The sequence below is a fragment of the Sipha flava genome, unplaced genomic scaffold, assembly GCF_003268045.1.
Source record: "Sipha flava isolate LNK unplaced genomic scaffold, YSA_version1 72_pilon_pilon, whole genome shotgun sequence".
Classification (NCBI taxonomy): domain Eukaryota; kingdom Metazoa; phylum Arthropoda; class Insecta; order Hemiptera; family Aphididae; genus Sipha; species Sipha flava.
The window spans coordinates 927,042-953,191 of NW_020273612.1; the positions used below are offsets into that span (position 1 = coordinate 927,042).

The 26,150-nt window shown below is 30.4% G+C and overlaps 3 protein-coding genes across 4 annotated transcripts in view; 2 read left to right on the forward strand and 1 right to left on the reverse strand.

Annotated features, from left to right (window-relative positions):
* LOC112692282 (chloride intracellular channel exc-4) overlaps window positions 1–10,245 on the forward strand; it is a 17,271-nt gene extending 7,026 nt beyond the window's left edge. Inside the window, exons 2-6 of one of the 2 annotated variants that reach the window (XM_025566906.1) lie at window positions 5,068–5,210; window positions 6,052–6,214; window positions 9,053–9,227; window positions 9,429–9,568; window positions 10,078–10,242. In XM_025566906.1, the coding sequence (XP_025422691.1) occupies window positions 5,068–5,210; window positions 6,052–6,214; window positions 9,053–9,227; window positions 9,429–9,568; window positions 10,078–10,164 (708 nt within the window). In that variant the 3' untranslated portion in view covers window positions 10,165–10,242. Of the gene's footprint in view, window positions 1–5,067; window positions 5,211–6,051; window positions 6,215–9,052; window positions 9,228–9,428; window positions 9,569–10,062 lie in introns of both variants that reach the window. The other variant, XM_025566905.1, reaches the window with a different exon arrangement.
* Window positions 10,246–13,181: 2,936 nt separating this feature from the next.
* On the reverse strand, window positions 13,182–17,131 carry LOC112692307 (wiskott-Aldrich syndrome protein family member 3-like). The gene is made up of 7 exons (XM_025566934.1): window positions 16,616–17,131; window positions 16,376–16,529; window positions 16,175–16,289; window positions 15,694–15,983; window positions 15,076–15,328; window positions 14,802–15,000; window positions 13,182–13,486 (listed from the first exon to the last, which is right to left on the reverse strand). The coding sequence occupies exons 1-7, from the start codon at window positions 16,908–16,910 to the stop codon at window positions 13,266–13,268; spliced, it is 1,527 nt and encodes a 508-aa protein (XP_025422719.1). The 5' UTR covers window positions 16,911–17,131; the 3' UTR covers window positions 13,182–13,265.
* A 2,769-nt stretch (window positions 17,132–19,900) lies between these two features.
* Window positions 19,901–25,661, forward strand: LOC112692302 (prostaglandin G/H synthase 2-like). Its single transcript, XM_025566930.1, has 7 exons — window positions 19,901–20,021; window positions 20,316–20,432; window positions 20,530–20,684; window positions 21,296–21,487; window positions 23,349–23,779; window positions 24,609–25,110; window positions 25,578–25,661. Exons 1-7 carry the CDS (start codon window positions 19,901–19,903, stop codon window positions 25,659–25,661), a joined length of 1,602 nt encoding a protein of 533 aa, XP_025422715.1.
* The last annotated feature ends 489 nt before the right edge of the window (window positions 25,662–26,150 follow it).

Consider the following 26,150-nt stretch of genomic DNA (forward strand, 5'->3'; position numbering starts at 1 on the left):
TTTTTCTTTTAGTTCAAAACACTTATTTAAATTGAGTATACTCCTTTAATTAAATTAGTTAATAACTAGTTGGTAAAATAATATAAAGATAGTTTGATAATTACACATTCCTATTTTGTGTATATTTACATATGTGTGTCTTATCAACAGTTTTATAAAATTATATCTGTATTTTTAAAAAAAAAAAAATCATAACATATTATATATTTCTATAGGTATTTTATATTTAAAAAAAAAATTAAATGTTCATTAAATGCATATATCACAGTTCGTTGTAGATATTGTAATTTTCAAATTATTTTATTTTATTTTATTTGTGCTGTTTATAGATAATTGTATGTGTTATGTTTTATTATTTTTTTTCTAAAATATCGATTAAATAATTTTATTTGACAAAAATCTTGAAAATGTAATGCTAAGTTCTTCATACTGATATATCTGATTATATCTCTTACCGATAAATTAAAAAAAATGTACCATCATTTGAATATTAAATTTGGATTTAAAACGATAATAACCCACTTCATATTGTAGTTATAAATTCATACATTTTTAATTTTTATACTTACGTAAAGCTTTTTCTTATTTATTAATTTAATTGTGTCAATACACCAAGTATTTTTACAATATCATATACTTTAAGCTTGATAATTAGATAGAAAATGTTCATTAGATTTTCTTTGTACCTCGCAAAAAAAAAAAAAATAAATAAAATAAAAAAAAAATGAACTGGTGAGACGTAAAAATGTTTTATAAGCCATGCAAAATAAAATTTTAATAATTCAACAAATTTCCATTCAACGAAATACCCTATTTAGTTGTTATCCCATAAATATTAATCGCTATTAAAAACCCTTGGATGATTACTTATATTAACATTTTAAAGACATTTTATAGTTTCGAATATTCTAAAATGTGTGCTGTTTGTAGGCACTTAAAATTTTAGATTTTCTCAAATTTTAAATGCTTTTTTTCTTTCTGTATAAATGTTAGAAAATTAATTTATTGATAATTTTGTTTCAACTACCTTTATATTAAATATTTTTTAAAAATATAAACGAATTCGCTTTTTTAATTTAAAATCATTTTTTTCCAAAGCAATGACTTATCGGTTTCCAGTTTAAAATATCAATACAGAAATACGAATATCATTCTCCTATCTTTCGATTTTACCTAATTTAAGAGTTTCATTATTTTTGTTATTTACCTTTTAAAAATCAAATTCCTACCTTAACATATCTCATTTCATCATCTTATTTCGAATTAAATAGTTATGTGTTTATGACACAATTTGTTTTATCATAATCAATTTGTCTATTTTCCATTTCTTCTTCTCCTTCGCCTTTCTCCCAACTATTTGGAGTCAGCCACCCTTGTCCTTAACCTCTACTCGTCTCGATTTTCTACATCCCCTTTGCACACACCAACAGCCCTCATATCATTCTCAATCGTACCAACCATCTCTTTTTCGGTCTTCTTCTCGTCTCATCAAATAACCAGTCTATTTTCCATTTGACTTATCTATATCTTACATTGTTGACATAGTTTATTTATCAAACTTATAATGACAGAATTCAGTACTTTCTGTTGTAAACATATTTTAATATTCGTCACTCGTATACGTTATTTACTGAGCCCTATATTGTTCTAGGTTCGGGTCGTGGCACCCATTTTGCTTTCTCCTTGTCATACAATACTGTTCAGTGTTTTGCTTTCTCTCACATACAAGTATGACCCATGGTCATGTACGGATTTATAAGGTGTTGCCATCGTTTATTTGTTTTCTATTTATGGACTAGAAATCAGTCCTAAATCAATGAGTACCTATTGATTTTAAATCAACTCATCATTGAAAAAATTTTCAATAAATTTTGATCAATTTTTACACAGCGGTGGTTTAGATAAGTTCTTCCATAAGTTGAATATGTGGATGCTAAAGTTATATTTTAGATTTTGGTTCCTATAACCCTTAACATATATTGATTTAATAATACTCTTGTATACTTTAAATACTTTGGATATTATATTTTATAATATTATAAAATAAATTATTTTACACGTATTACTTATTAAAAAAAAAAATAATAATGAAAATAGCAATGAATTTTTTTTTTTAATAGGACATAATATAATAGACCAACATTTTATATAATAAAACAAACCCCTAATTAATAAACATGGATATAATATAATGAATAAAATTAATTAACAATACCTATTTAATTATTTTTTAACCTTAAAGCTTTTCCGGTGTTAACAAATGTACTAAATATTCGATCTTCTGAAAATTCAATATCTATGAATAGATAATAATACGAGTCAGACAAGTCTTAAATCTGAAGTTGAATTCGCGATTCACGACAGATGCACAATAGTATATGCATTAAATACCTACTACCACAGATAGCTGTAAAGTGTTAGTACTAAAATGTAAATATTTAAATATTTTTACTTTTTCAGCGATTTTCATAGACCATTTATATAATATTCTTAACATTTCGGGGAGGGGGTGGCGGCAGCTCCCCCCCAGCTACGCCACTGATTCAAACAAATTACTGTACAAGTATTAAGAGGACGTCACACCCTCATGTGTTGTCTCCGTCTGACATATGTATAATATAGCAAATTTGTGTTCAGTGATTCAAATGTAGTAATGTTAGCTTTAATATTACAGTAAACTGACCTATAAACAAACTTTAAGGGAAGAACATTTTCTGTGTTTTGTTGGATGGATTTTTCCGATATTTTAATTTTTATCGAGTTGTAATGTTTTTTAATTGTTATATTTTACATACTCATAACATGCTTGAACATTAAAATATCGAAAAAAACCCGAACAACAAAACACTGATAATGTTCTTCCCTTAAATTTTGATTATAGGTCAGTTTACTGTAATATTAAAGCTTACTCAACTACATTTGAACTACTGAACGTAAACTTACTATGTTGTACGTATATCAGACAGAAACAAAACATGTGGGTGTGGAGTCTTCTTAAACAATATTATTTTTAATTCTGTTAAAAAATCGTGCATAAGTTACACTTAATGAGCTAACGGTTCATACCATATAGCTCATACGGATGAATTGTTTTATATTATGTAATCACGTTTAAGTTTTAAAAATGTAATTTTCATAAATAATTAATTATTTTTTCCTGAGTTGAGATTTGAGATAGGTCATATCATTACTCAATTGTCTATACCGAAATTCGTTTTTAAATATATTTCCGCTTTTACATTTTTTGTTATTGAATTTTTATTATATATTGCCCTGCGGTTCTTATGATTCAAAACATTGCTCAACTCCACATAGTTGTATAGTATCTCCACGGAAATATATGCGCGTGCAATAATATAAGCTCAGATAACTAGTTTGAAAAAAAACCAGTTCTGGATGTGTAAGGAAATTGTGAAAGTAGTTTGTCTCCTAGTATCTTAATGATCTTATTTTATTTTTATTTTTTAAAACTGTCACTTTCATTATTATGTGTTTAACCTTATCTAACCTTCTTTCCTTAGGTCATGACCCTTTGCTGAGTATATAGAAAAAGTGTAGCTTAACGTTTAGTCAAACATTTTTGTTTTTAAAAATTCATGGTTAACTTATTCTTGGTGGGTAACGTTCCTAATTTATGTGGATTACGCATGAAGTAAAAAGTATTACGCCGTTTCAAACATCAAGAATATATGTTAAGTATATGTATAGTTTTATAATTATTTTTAACAACCTGATCGTACTATAAGACTGCTAGTGTCTCGAATATAATAGTAATAATGAAATATCAGACAATTATTTTCTATAATGACAATCAATTAGGTACTGTTATAAAATTATAATATAATACATAATATTATTATTTTGTATTTTAATATACGGTTCTTGTAGATATAATAATATACGTCAGGTAGAAGTGCATAAATAAATTAAATTGGTATTTATTATTTGTTGATGTTTTTCCTCGGTGAATTCTAATTGGATAATAAAACAAAACTATCCCATTATAAGTATTAGAAATATATCCTATTTGGATTGAATGGTTAATTATCTTGTAGCAACTATTGATATAGTATAGTTGAAGACGTTAAGGTTCAATGCAGTATTTATGTGGTTATTTTACGAATAAAACTCAACAGCTGTTATGTATATTGTGTAGTACGTAATATATATGTATGTATGTATGTATGTATATATATACCTATATATTAAAATAATTTAATATTTCAACTCATCATTTAAATCATTACAAACAATGCTTGTTTATATTGCATAGTCATTATTTACTATCTAAAGTGCACAAAAAACAAATGGTATTTGTAATTTATTACTCATAAGTAAAAAGTCATGATTGCCATATTATACTTAAAACTATAAAATAATTACAAATTTATAATAATTATAAAATATTAATTTTTCATTTAATCCAATTTTAATATTTATTTATATTTTAAATTACATTTGGTGTACAATTAAATTCTAGTGTACAACATGCATCGTAAATTGTGCAATATCAATAAATTTTTAAAGGCACTACTTTTAATTAAGTAACATTTTCAATTATTTATTATTTTACCTATACTAGGGTATTTTGACAACTTTAATTATACAAATACATTTCTGCAGTAGATTGTGAGTTTCAATAATTTCATAACAGTTATAATTTATGACTTATGACTAATACGTTACAATAAAAATTCTTACATATAAAAGTTTAATTGAGTCATATTTGTTTCAATAATAAACAAAATTAATATTCTTTAGATTTATTTAATTATTCTGATTTCATATACAACTTTCAATCCTTATTAAAATAATTGTGTTATTTATTTAAATGATTTTATTTTTATTTATAGTATATTTTAGTTCTATTTGTTAAATTTTTTTCAATAGCTACCTAATCTTTTTTAAAGTTATAATATTAAGTCTGCCCTATTATTTATTTTAATCATTGAAATTGTATAATAATCTGGTTTGGTAAATGTACACAATTTAAATTAATATAAGATCAGGGTTAGTGAGACGAAATATTTACAAGACTCAATAAATAAATATTGTTACATTTTCCAGGCTTCAACAATTGACGGTCGCCGAAAAGGAGCATGTCTGTTTTGTCAAGAATATTTTATGGACCTATATCTACTGGCTGAGCTGAAAACCATCAGTCTTAAAGTGACCACAGTTGATATGCAAAAACCTCCTCCAGATTTTAGGTAATTTAATTTATTATAACTTACAAATAGTTATTATTCTATACGAATTTTAAATGTTTAAAACATTTATGATTGATAATTGTAATATTTGGCATATTCACTGTTTATATACCTTAGTGAAATATAATATTATTATTGCTTTTCGATAGTTATTTTTATTATACTAATATAAAATTAATAGTAAATATCCTTTATTATTTGACGGATTTATTTCATAATAAATAACTCGTGTTTTTTATGAAAAGAAAAAATAATTGAAATTTAGTTTTCGTAAGTAAATGCGCTCTCCATAATCTTAATACAACTCAGTATTTATTTTTTGACGTATTCAACATTTAATTTAGCATAAAAACTTTTTTATTTATCAAATTATAATCCTATATATATTTATTGTGTATTACACATAATTTACAAAACTTACAAGTATTTGTATTTATTAGTCGAATAATTAATTTTATTGAAATATCTAAAATCTAAAATATTTAGCATTTGGAAATATTCATTAATGTATGCACTATCCCTTAATTCATCATAATCATAATAAGTATTAAAAGTTACCTACTGTGTTTGGTAAAAATAGTTATACTAGTCCTATAATAGTTGTTAATTTAATCGATAAAATATATTGAATGTTAGTAAAATAGCCACCTCTATGTAGGATTACTTTTTGTTAAATTTAATTTATATTACTGTTAATTTATTATGGTTTCGAAAATTGTTTGAAAAATCTAAAACTATCTTAATTCAAATGTGATTGTTCTCTTGGTCCTCTATATATAATAGCATAATTTATTCTATTATTAGTTTTTATTATATATTACGATTTTTTTTGGTTTTTTAGGAGTAACTTTGATGCAAATCCTCCACCTATTTTAATAGACAACGGAATGGCAGTTTTGGAAAACGAAAAAATCGAAAGACATATCATGAAAAACATACCGGGTGGATACAATCTATTTGTGCAGGATAAAGAAGTGGCTACTCTAATTGAAAACTTGTACAGTGTATGTTTTACAGTATACTTGATCTTGAGTTATAGCTTGATTCACTGTGTTACTGATAAACACTAATCAATTTACTTTCCATTTCGTATCATTTGTTATTCATTCAGAAGCTAAGAATTGACTCATGCTGTAAAAAAAAACTTGTTTGTCTGGTTTCTCCTCATACGCATAATGCATGTATCACTGAATTGTAATTCCACGTGCTTCGTAAATCTTATTTTATGTGGACATTGAGCCACCTATCCTTGGATAATACACAATATTTGTATTATAATATAGCTTTTGCGATAAGATGTTATTTTATTTTGCATGTTGTGAAAATGCTTTCAAAATATATTCGATAATCATGAATCACACCTAATTTATGTGTTAACGTTATATTTTAAAAAAAAAAAAAATCTATACACCTAGGCATTTTAATAGGTGTGAAGAATAATATTTATAATGGTAATAATTGCTACAAAAAAAATTATAAACGACAAGTTTTCTAAAATAGTTCTTGATAGTATTTTATACACATTATTTGAGATAACTATCAACTACTGTATTATTTGATAAATTAATTGAATTGTGAATTTGGCATGCAGATTAATCTCGTCTGAAAAGTATAACATCATCGAATGTTTTGAAAACGCAGATGTAACATATTTATAAATACCAAATGTATAATTTTTAAAACTAACCATTTACATTTATATACATCGTATATGTAATATGTATTATATATATATAATTTTTTGACCTTTTTATATATTTTAACACGTTCCTACTAATATAAAATGTTTTAGATAAATGAACATCTGCTATTGCGACCCTCAGTTATGAATCCACGGTGTGTGTAATATTTACAAGAAATGTAGTGTTATTTCTTTTTGTTCAAAGAAAAAACCTTGTTTGTCTAACGTGCATGACATGTGCAAGTATTCCTTGTACGGAAAGCAGTCGACATATTATATATAATATATGTTATTCAGCGAATTTTACAGTCAATAAAGTTCTTATCACCTTCTCTCTCACTCTCACGCGCCGAGTCTATCATTGGTTTATAGTTGAGGAAATACTATTTCCTCACAACCTGTTGACTGTTGTGAAGTTTGTTTTCGCTCTTTGAACGTCAATTATCTAGAATGTCTGTACAACTTACTTAAACTACAGCCCTCGATTTATTTCAAAACGACATTCATTTTATATTATTCATTCGCTCATTTCAACACATGAACCTACGTATTATTGTTAGTTAGTATATGTGCGTGCATGTAAACGTATGCGTGTGTACACTATACAGAGAAAAAGAGAGAGAACTATGATGTTTAAAAAATGAGATTCGACCTAAATATCTTTGTGATATTTCAACTTGTTCAAATACTTCCCCTTTATAGGCCTCATTATAAAATAAATTTTTTATTCATTAAAGGTAATTTCATGAAATTTATTTTATTTAACTACATCACAATATATATTTCTGATTATTTACACGTTAGACATAATATTAATATTACTTTTTATCTATAAATACATTATAAGATTATATTAATATTTTTCTTACGTGCAGTGTCGTCGCACGCTTTTGTGAGGCCCTAGGCAAAAGCAGTAAAATCCTTTACACCTAAAAATATCTAACTATTCTAAATCAACAAATTGTGGGCCCCCGAGTAAGTGTGAGGCCCTAGGAAATTGTCTAAATTGCCTATCCGCTAACTACGGCACTGCTTACGTGCTTTTGTAAGGTTTTATAGTTAAATAGTTATTATTTGGTAGCATTTTTCCGGTATAGTTTAATTAATCTATCATCAATAGGTTAGTTCTTTTGACGAGTTGTGCAACAAAACATATCACTTTAATATGAAATTTTTTTAATTAAAAAAAAAAAAAATTTATTCGAAATATAATTTTATATAATTGTAATAAATTATAACAAGTATTGACTTTAGGTATATTATTTTTAAGACTTTGTATTTTATAGTTTCACTGCATAAGTATTTTATTTTTTTAAATTCTAGCGTAGTTGGTAAATTTTTTTTTCTGTAAATAACATTATCATTGACATACATTTTACTTGTACGTATCAGAAACTTAACTGTAGACAACTATCAAATTTCTTAATTTTGCAAACTCGTAATTAAAAATGGAAATCTGATTTTAGGTAATTAAAATAAGTATGTATTTTCAACCTAAAAATGATGATTTACTAAATTCCATTTAAAAAATTTTTCGAATTTTTATAATATTTTAATTACGCAATCATTCTGTGTACTTTTATGCTTATATGAGTGAATTTATTTAATAGTCATTTAACATTCGTTTCGTCCTAATTATATTGTCTAGCTTTTATGGACGACCCGAAAATTGCGGCCCCTCATCGATTTAATTAAATTTATAAAGTTTTTATTAAGTACCTTGAATTTTGTATTAAGTTTGCAACCATATTCCTAAGCATATTATTTATCTAAAATAAAAATATTAATAAAATCCAAGTTAAAATATATATATTTATTACCTTTTATCTATATCAAATTTATTTTAACTTTTTTGTCGATTTATGATACTATAAATTCAAGTACTTAATTCTTATTTGCCTATATTTTACTAATTTATGTCTACAATATTTTGTAACTATATTTATTCCAACAGAAATTCCATTGCAGTCTGCATCTTTGTTAGATTGTTTTCGTCCAGAAATTTGAAACCATTTATTTTCTATTTTAGTTTTATTTAATCCCTATTGACTGTTGCTTGTTACAATATTATCATTTAACGAAAAAAATTATTTTCAATTAGGATATTTAATTTACATTTCATATGTATCTTAATTTTCATGTAATATATTAAAATTTACAGAAACTGAAGCTAATGCTTTTAAAAAAAGACGATGTGAGCATAAACAGTCTTTTATCTCACTTGCGTAAAATCAATTCACACTTGGAAAAGAAAAACACACGGTTTTTAACTGGTGACACAATGTGTTGCTTCGATTGTGAGCTGATGCCCCGTTTGCAACACATCAGAGTAGCGGGTGAGTTGTATAACGGCCGTTGGCCATTCTGTGTTTGTAATATATTGTTATACTGGGTCAAAACCTGTCTTAATGACACCTGGTGCATTGTACTCCTGCTAAATCCGACTGATTGCAAGGGTCGATGAGTTAAATATTCTATCTTATGTATACTGTATGGTCAGTATTATTAATTGCTTGTTGTCTATACTCCCTTTGTAGGTAAATATTTTATGGACTTTCAAATGCCAACCGACCTGAGGTATCTGTGGCGTTATATGTTACACATGTACCAGCTTGACGCATTCACTCAGAGTTGTCCGGCCGATCAAGACATCGTCAACCATTATAAACAACAACAGGTCTGTAATAACGAGCGGCCAGGCCGATGTCCTAGTCCTAGTCCCCTGTCGGAGAATATTGTGAAATATAACCGTCCAAACCTAAAATATCCACGAAAACGTTAACATAAAATCACTGATGAAATACACTTACATTTTTGAGGGAATATACAAGAAATAAAAATAAAATAAGGCAATATTCTCGAATACAACAAATAACTTTTTTGAGATTCCAGATCTTTATCAAAGAATTTAGATAATCGTGATTAGCCAAGAGAAAGTTTTCAAGTTCATAAACATCATAGATTGTTTGATTTTTACCTTGTTCATTAAATCTTGAACGTTTAGTTCTTGATACGCCATCAGTTTCTACGTGAACATTTTATATTTGGACGTTTTTACGGATATTATTATATATCGTGCTATATGGCATATAATGATTTTGAGGACTGGGACTAAGCTTTTACCGGTCGCCCCACAGTTTCCATTTGTTCAAATTATATGATTTTTGCTAGAACCTCATGTTACAGAACGTTAAGATGAAGAAACACGAGGAACTAGAGACGCCGACTTTTACTACGTCTATACCTGTTGAACTCGATTTGCAAGACGAATAGTACACTAACACATGAATTCTTCCTTTTCTGCAGTTGTATATTTTATTAAAGGGAAAATATTACTGATATTTTATTAATATCGGTATTCAATTTTCTTTCAATTTTTATTATTATTATTATTATTATTTTTTTTTTTTTAATCTACTTATGTGTACGTTTCTTGTTAATTTATTCATTATATATATTTTGTATTATACTATTTTTTTTAGTATTTTAACTTAACTGAGAGTTATACACATATTACTATTGTATTAAGTTAATACTATTAACCAACTATATAATCATTGTCTCACCTGTATACATAATTGTAAATTATTATGATATCAGTACCTATGTGTAAAAAGTATGTTTGTCTAGTGCCTTGAGATAATTTTATTTTTACTTTTTAGTATTCAAAAAATCTATTTAATATTATTTTCCGACAAAATATAATATAATTGATATTAATTTAAACCAGCAGCTTATGTAGTTATATATGTTTGCTTAAATATTATAAATCAAATTCTATTGGTCATTTATAGCATCACAACTGTTTTACTGACAAAAATGTTACAATGATGCATTAAAATGTTGCAGTGCACACTTTACAGTATAATGTATTCACTTGTCTAAATAAAAATTTATCATAGGTTTGCATATACATTTACAGCATGTACACAGTTGTATAATATTGATATAATCTTTTACATGTATGTTTGGAAACTTAAATTTCATATTTTTCTATCCAAATATGCTACTGATTAATACATTTCCTGTTCTAATAGTCCACTGTACTCTATGCCTTCAAGGGCGTTACTATCAATAAATAAAAATAAAAGATAATATAAGATACATCTAAATGTTCATTAATCATGGTGTTTAATGATTAATTTTATCAATAAGAAATGAAATAACTATTAAAATATTAAAATAATATATTCTTTTTCCATCTGACAGGTATCATAATATTAATAATTAGTGCTTAGTTATATAATGGCCTGTGATGTTGCCAGAATTAATATGGTTCTTCCGTTGTTTTTTTATAGAACACTAAGGCCCATCACTGCTCCACACAGCCTCTTCCATTCCTCTTTATCATTTGCTAATTCTTCCGGGTTATCAACCCCAAGTATCTTAAAATTCTGGTTGGGCTTGTCTATCCATCTTTTCTTTGGTCTCTTGCCTTTTGGTTTCCAGCTAAGCGCATCCTTCTTTGTGCCATTCGATCTCCTTACATGTCCAGGCCAACTCATTTTTCTGCCTTTAAGTGTCTGTTTAATGTCTTCTTCTCCACACAGATTTTTAATTTCCTTATCGGATCTTATTTCATATTCACCTGTTTGATCATTTTTTTTAGAACAAAAAATGTGACCATTAATGTGGTTACGTTCTGCTAAATCTTTTATTTATTGTTTTAAGACAATATTTAATTTATATCATGTAAAATGTGTTAAACGTTGATCAATTATTTGTATTTTGACTATACATGTTCAATATTTATTATTATATTATACATTTAATTGTATTTTATTATTCTTCTCAACTTATTGTACATTTTTCCTATGAATACTTTTTTTAATAGTTGTCCATCTGCTCTCCTGGTGTATTCAAGGTTTAAAGTGGAAAGGGACATAGTCCCCCTACCTCTTACGGCGCTTATAAAGCGTCCCATTTAATGTTTCTCTGAAAGTTTACTCAAACGCTTAACTGTTAGTTATACAATAAAACAGTTGAAAAATCGGGTTTGAAATTTAGCAGACATCACTAGGTTTTAAACAGTGTTCTAAAAACAAAAATAACTCATATTAAATATAAATTATATAATAATATATATATATATATATATCTTTTTTTAATTTATTAAATTATTTATTTTGTTAAAATATATTTAAATATCTGTTATTTAAAACAATAATTTATAAGGTAACAGCACATGAAAAGTTTTGTAGAGGAAATTGTTCAATAATAACACCTTATAATAAATATAGCTATTTACCTAATTACCTAGTAATTAAATGGGAATACACGGAAAGCTGAGAATGACATATGGATAGAGTCCCCTTGCCGTTTTTTGCCACTTTAAACCCTGAAACAAACTACTCTAGCCATTTATTCCTAATAAACGCTTAGATATTTGGTCTGTTGTACAATTTCTGTAATTTTCATCGTTCATAGGTAGTTTTTGTTTCTTGGTTGAATCGTGGCCTATATATATATATGATCCGGATTATTTTTCTCTCATCGCCTTTTATTAAGTCTTGTTCTGCTAAAACTAAGGTTTCTCAGTTGTTTGAACAATTTCTTCTTTAGTCCTTCCCAACACTACTATATCATCGGCGGTAAGCCAAGATCACCGACTATACCTCTAATTATGTTCATTTTCTGTTGTTCGATTGTATCTGTCACTGTTTTTCCCCAGATCTAGATTTATTAACACGAGAGATACGTAACAAAAGGCGTATCCTTGGCGTAGGCGAAATTTGATAGTTTGATAATTGTTAGTATATTAGTAAATAATATATTAAAAATAAAAAACTTCAATTTTATTGGTTAATCATTCTACCATCATAGCGTTTATAATTAAATAAAAATAAAATTAAAGAAACTGATCTAAGTATACATATGTTATTTTTTTTATAAATATTTGTCAATTTTTTTATGTGCTAAAAAACTTGATAAAATGACATTAATCTTTGCAAATGAAGTCTTATAATAAACTAAATATGTAATAGAATAGGTAACTCAAAATACCGCTAAAAATTAATTTTTAAGTATTTGTTTAGACTAAGGCGTCATTGAGGACCTTTGTAGTATTGTTTAAATGGATTGCTATCTTTAATAAATTATAATTCAACAAATTCAACAATAAATCAATTTAATATGCGTAATATGTGTATTAGTACGTATTTAGTAAATTTACCATATATATGAATAAATGAAACAAGTGAAAAGTTAATGTAACCACTAATTATGTCTTTAAACTTACATGATAATGATACATTCAAATTACTATATGTTGATTATATTTTTCTTAATTTAACGGACATAATTAGCTCAATACCCCAACGTCAAAATATACATGTAATATCAAATCAATGCATGCGTTTTTAGTCGTAATTTATTCATGACTTCCTGGGAGTTTCGTTACTTTTGTTGTTCGATGTATTCGAGCACATTTCTTTAACACAGCTATCACTGTCATATCCTTTATTCGACGAAGAATCCGAATCTGAATGCTCAAAAGCTACGCGACGTGACAATATCAAATCAACACAACGGAATGAATCGGAATCGAATGCTTCTTCTTTTTGTTTATCTCTGCTCACTTTTCTCAGCTTAACGCCTAAACACAATTTATTCGATCGCATATTAAATTCGTTTTGAAAATAAATCGTTCAGTAGCACCGAACCGTATGAAAGCATCATTACAAAATTAAAGCCTAACATCATTATTTTCTGGGTAAAAACCATTACCCACCCTCAGAGCAGGCATTAAAAATTTAGTCGCTCTGTACCAATTTATAAAAATACCACCCTAATACAACTATTATTTTTTTTTCATGCCTAAATAATTTAGGGATTTCACAACAGTTATATAAATATTCAGGTCTAATGTAACTTGACAAGTTATAACTATCTTAATCATTATGAGAAGACTTAAAAATAATTTTAACAATTAATGGGAAATTAGTTTTTTTTTTATTTAGGTATGTTTGGTGGAAAATTAATATGTATCGCGTGAATGAGTAATACTTGTCGAGTATATTATCTCAGTTATATATTCATAATTATAAAAAAAATAGAAATAAAAGTTACTAACAGTATGTTTATTTTATTTACATAGTATATTCATATAACCTTTTTATTAGTATTATAAAAATAGTGTTTCTAACTATTATCGAAACACTTTTCTTGCATTGGCATTTGTGAAATCTTTAATATTTTCTGTTCGTCTGTTTATAATGCTTTGAACAATTTTAAATTTAAAGTTGGAGAATAACCTCGGTCATATTTCTGTCCCTGAAATATTGCCACCCTGTGTGAATGCACAGCCCGCACATGCCTTTTGCTGGCCTTGCCCACTCTCGGTATGCCATTGGGACCGATATTTAGATTTTGTGGCTTTTTAAATATTTTTCACCCGATTAAATTTTTAAGACTTCGGTGCAACTGAACACATTAATATAATATTATTGCAAGTAAAACACCATCCAGTGGTGCTGAAACTATATTTTCACGGTGTAGTAGAATTTTGAAATCCAAAGTTACTGGGAACATCCATCTACGCCAGGTGCGGCTTCAGAGACTTACCTGGGGGGGGGCATTTTAAGTATTAACTGATAATAGTTGTTTCCCTAAATTAGCACTGAGACACAGAGTCCGACTACATTCCTATATTATGATAAACACCTCATAATAATGTCATAATATGGTTTTTTAGGCAAAATAAAATTGTTAGGTAGATATCTAATTAAATAATCGGGATTTTACAGTTCACAAGGATAAAAATTTATTAAAAAATTTAAATTTTTGAGAATCCTGGGAGGGGGCATGGCCACGATGCCCATCTCCTTGGAGCCGCGCCTGATCTACGCGACAACGGCTACATTATGAGAACCTGTTGTTTAGGCGACACTGGGACTGAGGTTATCACTCACCGTCTTTAATAGCTTTAAGCAGATCAACACGCAAATCGAAGAAATCCGTTTCGTGCGTTTTTTCCGCGATTCCGCTCCCGACTTTCGTGGCCGTATCGTTTGCAGCATCGACAATGGTTTCGTCGTTCCGCTGTCTCGCGTCGTAGTGGACGGCTGGTGGCACCGACGGTTCCAAATGTGTTACGTGACTGGGAACAGACTAATTACACGAACGTTATCGTTACTAAAATATTGCATTGCTTAAAATCTACTCGCGTTTTACTTCACCGCTTACTTGTATCGACAGCGATCGTTTTACCGATCTATTGGCGAACATCGCGAGCGCATCGAGCACCGGCGGCGGTAAAGGCGGGGCAGGCGGAACGTTCGCCGACGAACAACCACCGGACTCTGTGAACGACGGTAATGATTCGGTTGAACGCGAGTCGTTCACGGTCGGAGGAGGCGGCGGAGGAGGTAATCTCTTCCGGTTGGAATGCGGCCCGTGACCACGAACCGTTTGGTCGACTGACGTTTCGTTCGAACCACTTGAGTGCAAACAAATAGAAGAAGAAAATTGTAATTTTTACGTTCAAATCAGTGGCGTATACGAGGGGAGGATGGGGGGGTCAGATCCCCCCACAGGTATTTTTAAAATCGTACAAAATAGTGTTCTTAATGTAAGAAAATTATAAAGAAACCAAAAAAATTGCAAGGATTTATTGTAAATTATTATTTTGACAATTCTTTTATTATTTATTATTTAAATGTGCAGGTACTTAGGTTTAGGAATTTTCCTTTCATAATAATTTGTTTGCAACTGATCCCCCCCCCCCCCCCATACAAAAGTTATGTGTACGCCACTGGTTAAAATCGTACATCGTCCGACAACGGTTAAGAATCTTCCACTTGCCTGTTGATCCTCGGCCGATCCGCACCGCGTTGCGTTTGCTCAACCTCCGTTCCTCCGGTACCGAATAGATTTGTTGTTTCGCCCGTGTATTGGCAATAATCGTCTAACCGTGTTGGACCGTTACACGACGCGTACGCCCGACGATATGCCCTGTAATCGTCTTCAGACATAATATGTTCTCCGTTTTGAACAGCAAGCCGTTTTTGACGTTCTCTTGTACTGTACGGTCGTTTAACAATCTTGTTTGCACGTCGGCCAAATTCATAGCCTTCTGACAGCGATCCATTACGCTGCAGAGTTCAACGAAAAAATTGATTTAATATGTAAATATCAATGCGACGAAAGACAAAACTATTATTCGTAAAATTATGTATACAATTACACGTCTATATTTTATAGTCTATTTTTTTACTATATCTTACATTTTAACTACATTATATACAATGTTTTGGTACGAGCTCAAACATACTCTTAAACTTACGTTTTCTCCTCGGCCACGAGTAAATTGTTCCACGTCTATTGGCGTGCTTAATCTCTTCAAGTCAAAAAAATAATTCGGATCCGTGTAAAACTTCATACAATCTTGACCATCTTCCCTATTGTATATCCCCATAATATGTGTGTTTATTTTGTTTCGTTATGATAATTTAATAATTATTTATCGTCGATTAATAAATATTACCGGTAATGATTGAGTTTATAAAGAGGAGGAAGCTTATCACATTTCGAATACATTTCAAACAACTGCGTCGGCATTGTATCTCTTGAAAATATTTGGTGGTTGAAAATAACGGCACTTTTAAAATCCTTTCTCGCATGAATTAGTTGTAAAGGTACTGTAGGGATTGCATGCGTACATTATTTTATAATATCGTCTATTTTATTACCAATCAATTAATATGTACATAGATGCAATAATTACCTTCTTCATCATCATCAATATTTAATTGTTTTGTGTTGATGGATAATCTGTCTAATCTAATTTGTAACGAGTTAGCACGGACGGAAAGCGATTGAGCTTCACGAGTAAGTTTACCGAACATACCTTCGGCTTGTTTTGATATACTTGATAACTGACGTATTATATTAGCAAGAGTGCAATTCGAGAAAACTTCTAACTCATTAAGTTTTGAATCTGTAACGCCATAACTCGATGCTTGGTTGACTACATTCCGTGCAACAAATACGGGTTGAACTACACCAATTGGAAATGGCATTATGTATTTGTAAAGCAATTATACAGTAAAATTATTTTAATATCAAAAAAACAAAAATGATCTGCCGTGTGTTAAGTGGAAAACAAACGGATAATTGTGTAAGGGTTATTTTTATACATAAAACGAGAAAATAAATTTTTAGATAATCTATAAATGAAAATTATATAGTTATTGATTTATTTCAGTTACAATGTAATGAATAATAAGGTATGCAATTATCAACTGTTTACAAGCCTGATGTTTTGACGAATAATGGAAATATTACAATATTATCGGTGAAAGAACAATCTACAGCAGTTTTCCAATTAACTTATAAATGTATAACAACCAATACACTTATAATAGGTTACACCTTTTTGAGTCACAAACGCGGTATGGTAATTTTATCTTCGCGGTAAAAGAGTAAACAGTGGAAATAATAAAATAGAAAAAGATAAACAATGAAGTACCTACTTATAACTTGTATTTACGATACTGTCATAAACACGAACTGAGTAGTTGTATTGTTTTTAATTTATGTTAATATGTACTAACTTTGCTATACATTCATACAAGTATATTTTTAACGTAGCTTTACACACAACTGTATATTCTAAGTTTTTTCTACTCGTATATTCGTTCAATTTGGAAAAACGAAAAAATTAAGTTTCTTAAATATCATTTGGATCCTATTTTAATAATCCTATTATTATGGAATTTATCAAAAGTAATAAAATATAATTTTAAAAATATTCTTAGAACTACACTGAAATACTTCCAAAAACCATAGTAGATGTGAACAATTTCAGTTATGTAATTATCTCACACAGTGGCGTAGCCAAGGGGGCGGCTAAGGGGGCTATAGTCCCCCCCCGGGGGCCGTGTTTATATGTATAATGTATCTTGACTATTTAATAGAATCAATGGATGCTCGTTTTAATCAAAGGCTTATTGATGTTATGCCACTTGAAGGACTTATTCCGGCCAATTTAAATATATATGACGATAAAAATATTATAAAAGCTGCTAAAATATATGTCCAAGATCTCCATGATGATACCTCATCTACAATCAGAGCTAACCTGTTCATATGGAGTCAAAATACTATTCCAAAACCGAATTCTGCTCTTGATTCACTCTCTCATCGCACCAATCTTCGACCTAACATTAAAATACTTTTACAATTATTCGCCACGTTACTAGTTACCTTTTTCACTCCGGAAAGAACGTTTTCAGCATTTAATCGCTTAAAAATTTTTTTAAGAAGCACCATGTCGGAAAACAGACTGAATGGGTTAGTTATGGCTAATATAAATAAAAAAGAGCAATTCGATGAAAGTGAAATAATAACTGAATTTGCCAGAAATTCACCTAAGAGGATGCAGCTGTCAGAGTAGAGCAAGTGACTGAACACTGAAACTAAAATTATTATTATTATTATTATAAATTATATATTAATAAATATTTTTAAAACTATACTAAAATGCTTGAATTACGTTTAGAAACTTGGTGGTAGATGGTGAGGGGGGGGTAATGCTGAATTCTCATATCCTCTCTTACCTTACTTATCCAAAAAAGTAGTTAGCCCCCCCCCCATTTAAGAATCCTGGCTACGCCAATGATCTCACATATACCATGATAACTAGTATTTTATAATATTTTAAAATATAGGGCATTATAACCACTAATGTAAATTTTCTACTTTTATTTATAAAAAATATACACGTTTTTACTAATTTTTTTCATTTTAATTAATTTATCTTTATTAACAGGTGAAGTTTATACAAACATTTAAAATCTAATAAAATAATATATAAATATATATATAATACAACTTACATTATTAATTCAAAGAACACAAAACAATTTATATTAGATAATAATATTAATAATTATAAAAAGTGTAATAATTATATAAGTGGTAACACCTAAATTCATCAGGTTTGATAAAAGGTGCTCTCATTGATCAAGCGTTGGAAAACGACATTTTTCCGTCCAGTGGACGTTAAAAATAAATCTATATAGATTTCACTCTTTTAATTCTAAATAATACACAGATATCGTATGATATTAATTTGTAGGTATATGATTGGTTGATAAATTTAATTATTTATTTGTTAGCTGGTTTAAACAAAATCAATATGGAAATGTATACAATTTATATAAATAAGTGTATAATAAAAATAGCTCAGTGTATACATATTGATTTTTATTAAAATTTTATTTTATATTCATTTAAAATATTAGTCGTGCCAATTTATTTCCTATATATTACCGATATTTTTTTGAAAGAGTTGAAAATGAACTCCTCGTCATTTGTCAAAGAAAAAACAGTCGCCGCGGTGGAAAGGTAATACAATCAGTGCTCGATTTTAGAGGGGACGCTGGATGACGGAGTACCTCTACTAATTTTCAGACATTTCAGCGTCCCTCTACTATTATTACGTTATAATTAAAAAAAGCTTAATAAGTTTTGGGGACGCTCTTTTTTTTAAAAAAAAAGTAAATAGAGTCCCCTTCTTTAATTTTGCCAATTCGAGCACTGTGATTAATTACTGAACGCGCGTATATATGAACATATACGCGACGTATATGCAATAATATATACTTCACATTGGCCGTTTTCACTTAGTCGTGTCATGGTTGACGGTGATTTTGGTGGTATCGATTGCAGCTTCACCGAACGCATGTATCCGCAATCTCTTCAGTTCCAGAAGTAAGTCGTTGGGTTATATTTGATGTCTGCGGGTTGGTCATTCCAAAGATTTGACACCCAAAAGTGTTACTACGATTACGTCATATATATCCTCGTTTTTTTTTTAATTTTAAATCTTTATATTGCCTGTATGCTAATTGATAGTGTTTCGTATGATTATTATTTTACAAATGTTTTATTATATTCTAAAATGTTATATTAATCTATTTCTTACTGCGTTTATACGGTTTCTTAACGTGTAAAATACTTCCTGTCGCCTTGATTTATTGTAATTGATTGTGTTTAATACCACAACATGTACTACGTGAACCTTTTTGCGTTTTCTTCCCCTTCAGAGAAATTCTTCTCGGGTGTGTTCCGGTACATTGATGCTTCGTTGGACACTGTGAACTGGGACCTACGCAAAGGCATGCCCAGTATGTGGTGGTCGTTTTTGCCATTCACCTCGGATCTGCAGCAGAAGACTATTATCTCGTGTAAGTACTTCAATCGTATACAGCAGCGGTTCCCAAAGTATGCCCATGGTGTCTTTACAGGGACGCCGTGCCACCGATCGTTATCTGGTGTAAAAATAAATTATGATAAATAAAGATTACAATATAGATTAGTAGTTTTATCAAGGGCGCCATGATATAACCTCGGTTCCCAAAGGGTTAAAATTTATTCGGGAACCGTTGATGTCACTCTGTTAACGGTTGTGGGTTTTTTAGTTTATCAAGAGCAGATGAAGAGGATGAAAAACGGGTTCTCGTCGGACGAGGATGATCGAAACGGCACGATGACAAGAATTTTACCACCCAGTCATCCATTATACTGCCCAAATAACGGTAATTATCATAATACTACATGTAACTTCCATTCCCCTTGTTGGTAAATATAGAGCACGCTAAACAACGCGTGTATTATGTAAATTACTATTTCTAGGCGCACTACCGCTATTGGATACGTTGTACGAACAGGTGTTCCGGAGGAAACCCGACGATGCGTTGAAACGGGACCCTAAACGTCGGAACATACTTTTCCATACGTTCTCTCAGTACTTCGTTTTGCAATTTTTCGGCGAACATTTTAACTCAACGGTTTGTAGATACCGCATGCACATAACACTGTATTGCCGACGTCCGCGGTGCTTCGTACAGCAGTGCAACGCCATCAGTGGCGCAACTAGGAGAGGTTTTGGGGGTTGTGACCCCACCCCTTCCCCGAATTTTTTCTGTGGTTAATTAATTCTACGTAGGAAAAAATATGGGTTATCTTTAAGACGCGAAATGGCTGATTGATATGAAATATGAATATTATTCGTATTATAATTGATAACAATAATAACATAACAAAATGAAACGTTTTGTAACGTTCCGTTCGACTTTAAAACATCAACAATATTGCTGCTACGATTTCTCGATAGTCGATTGTGTAATACTTTTTTTTTTTTGTGGTATCACAATATGAAATAGAAGTTAAACAGTTTAATTTGTAATTTAAATATTTTACTTATAAACCTAACTTAATCTTACTTCTTTGTCCCTACCAAACACCTGCAGAAAATGCTTATTTTTTTCAAATTCACCATCCCCCCTCCCGAAAACCAATCCTGGTTGTGCCACTGGATACCACAGATTTATTACGAATCAACATATTCGTTTGGAAATCAAATTATCAACTCAATATCGCGTTAAACGTACTGTTGCAGGTGACAGGCTCTCAATTGTACGGGTCCGACGAAACCACCCGGAGAGAGTTGAGATCGTTCGTCGGCGGGAAACTGAGAACCGAATGTCATCCGAACAATGAGCACTACCCGCCGCAGTTTTCGCTCGTCGAAGTGCTCAGCATGGTGTTTTCCCGAATGTGGTCGACGTGGTCTAATGGACCGACTCGTTGGGTATGTTTCATCATAGCTATATAATTTGCTGTTTCGTCTCGACTGCGATGTGTATACGTAGGCGCAAGAATATTAGTAGCGTATCTATCATCAGGGGTGGTGGATGAGGACGGAAACCGATTTTTTTTTAACATTGCTTAAAGACACCTAGGCAAATAACTCTTACCAATAATATACACATATATTATGTTTTATATAAAAAAAATACGTGATACATAATCATTCTAATGTGGTCCGTATACGGATAAAGGTAAAAAATATGTAAAGAAGGCGATAGAAGTGGGTTAGGAACAATTGTTCTGTTTTCTTTCACATACATTAAGTCGAAGTAGTAAACTAGTACCTAATTATAATTACTAAATTTGTGACTAATTTTATAAGGGCAAAAACAGAACGATTTTTCCTAACCCACTTCTCTCAGTCTTTTCATACGCTTATTACTTTATCCGCTTTAACTTTTTAAATTGAATAACATAGAATAAAATTTGAAAATCGAATTAGTTACTCATTATTATTTTACAATATTGCATTTTATTTCTGTATAAAAAAACTTCGGAAAATTGTTCTATCTTCATATTCATAGATTTTTCTAACAAATTGTACACACTTCGTTGTTAGTTCTTATCTCAAGATTATATAACATTTAATAACTTTGGGAGTATCAAAATTTGATTTATTTAATACAAATTCATAATGTTGTGAACATAAAAACGGAATAAAAAGCGTCCCGTTGAAAATCTGTCTGAAAAACCGGACAATGCCCTGTTAAACGGGACGCATAATCAACCTAGACACTATATATATCTATAAGCTTAAAGGTACATTTTATAAGTGACCGTTTTCTTACTCATATCAACGTTGCACGTCGGTAAAACAAAGCAATGCGACCAGACGCACTATTAGTCCAGATTAGTGATGTGTCTAGACGTCCTGCGTCTACATATTGAAAATATTAAAATAATTTGTGTTTTTATCAATCAAGGATGAAGTATTAATCGAATTAGTTGAACAAAGTAGGGAAATTTTTGACAGTGCTACTCTTGTTCTCCTTTGAGCATTTCACCTACAACATTATTATTATTTAAAATTCATTGTAGTAGCATCGTAATTATAAAATAAATAACTACATGCGCATTAGATCATTGATGCAAGCACTACGATAGTATTTCAGTTTAATCAAAAAAACAAAAACAGGCAAACGTTACGTATATAAACGAAGCGTCCAGGCGTTAGGATTTTGCGTTCGGATGCCGTAGAGAGAAAGTACCTTAATACTCATATATTAATATCACCGGGTTGATGGCCGCATCATACGCGTCGTGTTCTCGTAACTGTATGATTGTAGAACAATATTAACAATGATAGTCGTGTTATGGACGAAAATGGAAAGGGTACTCTTTTCAAATGTGTACACGTGCGATTGTTAACGTTTCTGCACCCGTAATCCAAACAAATTTCAATAAAATACGTGCGCAACACGTGATACGGCGGGGCTATGGAGGAAGCGGAGACCTATTCCCAGGGCCGTAGCAAGGGGATGGCAAGAGGTGCCTACTGATTCTTAGGAGAGCGCAAAAATAATAAATCTTACATTAAATGTTAAAAATTACAACGGTCAATGTCGTATGTTTTGTTTTCGAAATATTTAACATTGTTCATATTAATTAAAGCAATCATTGAAAATAATATCTAATAAGTGTAATATTTTAAATTAAAAATACATAAGGGCGCATTTTGAAGTTTCGCCCCGGGCGCAATGTTTGGTTGCTACGGTCACTGCCTATTCCCCAACCTTCTGATACGCGCTCGCACACATAATATTACGTACTCATTTCCTACGACTTACGTACGCGCGTAACAGTTCGACAGGGTGGCCGCGGACGCAAGACGACGAGACAGCAACGGGTGGGACGTGTTGAACGTGCACCATAGACGGGCTATGGGTCACCCGTTGTTGAGCATGAACCAGGCGTTGTTCGCAATGCACACGATGTGGGTGCGCGAGCACAACCGCGTGTGCGACGAACTAGCCGCACGGTGGCCGGCGTGGACGGACAACCGATTGTACGACGCGGCCAAGCGAATAGTCGTCGGTCAGATGATGACAATAATGATCAACGATGTGTTGAACGTGGACGGCAATATGTGGCCGCTGAAATACGATCCGCAAGTGCACCAAGGTCACGTGCTAGAAGTTGACAACTTTGCCGCGCCGATGGAGATGCTGTTAACGATGATGATGCCGTCCGGCTTACCGGAATGGTTAGGGAAGACGCTTTTCGGTGACAACAGGTCAGTCCTTCGGGTTGCCGTAGGTCCTTTGACGCGCGTTAACATAGTGATTTGTTGTTGCCTTAAACGCGTAACCGGCCTTTTTTTAATTCATTAAAATACTGACCAGGCCCGTATTTAAAATTTGGCGTCACCAGGCATATAATTTATGCCCCCTCCAAAAAAAAATAAATAAATAATAATATAACATTTATTATTTCGTCCATGATCGAGATTCTTTAATATTAAAATATAACTTATAAATGAAAATCGTTTAATACTTTTTTTAATTAATAAATTAAACAAATTATAATATAATGAAACATTCAATTTCCTTTTTTTTTTTAAATAACAGATTATAATAAAATAAAAATACAATTTTAATTTTTAATTTACAAATTATAACATAATAAAACATGCTATTTTATTTTTTTTTTCATTAGGTACATCATTTTTAAAATTAATTATACTAAAATATTTTGCCACCTCTGAGACTTGACGCACCCGGGCATGTGCCTACCCGTGTTCCCCCCTTAATACGGGCTTGATACTGGCTGTGTCCGCACTAAAAAAATAATGTATTCCGTACGTCCAATCGTCAAATTTTGTTAACGAAAAATCACGAATACGAAAACTACATTTTTTTTTCTGTGGCTTTCCAGGCCTTGGAGGAATTTCGTAGTATCCACCAAATCTTTCCAACGATTTCTTACTTTCTGGTTTTCTATTTTTGCTGGTTCACCGATCCCTATCAAATCATTCGTCTATTTCGGTTTACCTCGCGGTCTCTTTCCGACTATCAATATTTTATAAGAATTTAATAAAGTCTGATATTGTTTAAATTTTTCAGCCAAGTGTTGAAGCGTGGTATGAGTAAAACAATAAAGTATATGGTTGAGCAACAGATGGGAATGATGAGGAGCAACAATGACGGTGCCGTGACGGAGCCGTTAACAAAAATCTTGATGAAAATGTCAAGGGAAAACAATGTGCAGAGTTTCAATAATTATCGAACGTACTTGGGATTACGTGCTTATAAAAGCTTTTACGACCTCACCGGCAATCGAAAAACCGCTGAAATATTGGAATTTCTTTACAAGAACGTCGATAACGTGGAAATATTAACTGGAATGATCACGGAAAAAATTACCGATGACATTGTTCCCACGTTTACGGTGATGATAAATAGCTTTATAGTGAATTCAATCGTAACGAATCCGCTCTACAGCAAAACTATGTGGAAGCCAGATACGTTTGATGGTGATTTCGGGTTTTCCATAGTAAAGCATGCTAGCATTAGGACATTCATCTGCAATAACTTGCACGATGAATGTGAAAATGACGAGTATATGGTTAGTTTTTATGCTAAATAAGTGCACATATTTGCTTGCCAACGTAAGTATTTCCATACACAGAATGTTTCTGAAATACTTAATGTAACTAGTATAAGCGTAGCCGTTTAATACGACCCTATGAAAACATTATTTAAAATTTTTTCTATCTTCAAGACATTTTCTTAAATGTCAAAATTAATAATTATATATTTCTTTCAAGTTTCTCTTATGAATTGATATGTAACATGGTTTTTAAGTTTTTCACGCTCGAGTCACCAGAATCAAAAAATTATAATGTCACACTTCGATTTTAATGAAAATTCTGCAAGATGAACGATAGTAAAATTTATTTATTGCCATTAAACATAAAACAATTGATATTTAAATAATATGTTCTATTATGATTATTTTATATTATAAAAAAAGTGTTCTTTAATCAGATATGTTTAGTTAAATGACAACAAATAAATTTCAGTATCGTTCAGGATCTTGCAGAATCTCATGCAAATCGCTTCGATGAACCCCAATTTTTTGGTTTTGGTGACCTGGGCGTAAAATCGAGGGACTAGTTCAAAAACGATGTTGCACATAGATTTATATAAGAAATGTTCAAAAAATAACATTTTGGCCAATTCATAGAATAGGTACATTAACATACAATATCAACCTTGACGAAGTTATTGAATCTTTCAAAACATTGAGACGCATGGAGTTTTATAACATATTTACTTTTAAAGTTTTGAAATGCATATTATTATTTTCAATAATTAAATAAAGTAAGTTAAATATAAGTTAAGTTGGAAGTCTTACTTTTATAATGGTAAAAGTCAAACTCATATTCATCATAGGTAGTACTAGACCCTCTTAACAGGGGGGCCAAGTTATATTTCAAGTAAAATATTAACATTATTTTGTTCAAATCTTTAAACGAATAATACTATTAAGAATTTTTTAACTATTATAAGTTAAAAATGAGTTATTATAGTAAAAAAAAATAATTTTTATAGTATTATTCACCTAAAGATTTGAACAAAATAAAATTAATATCTTACTTGAAA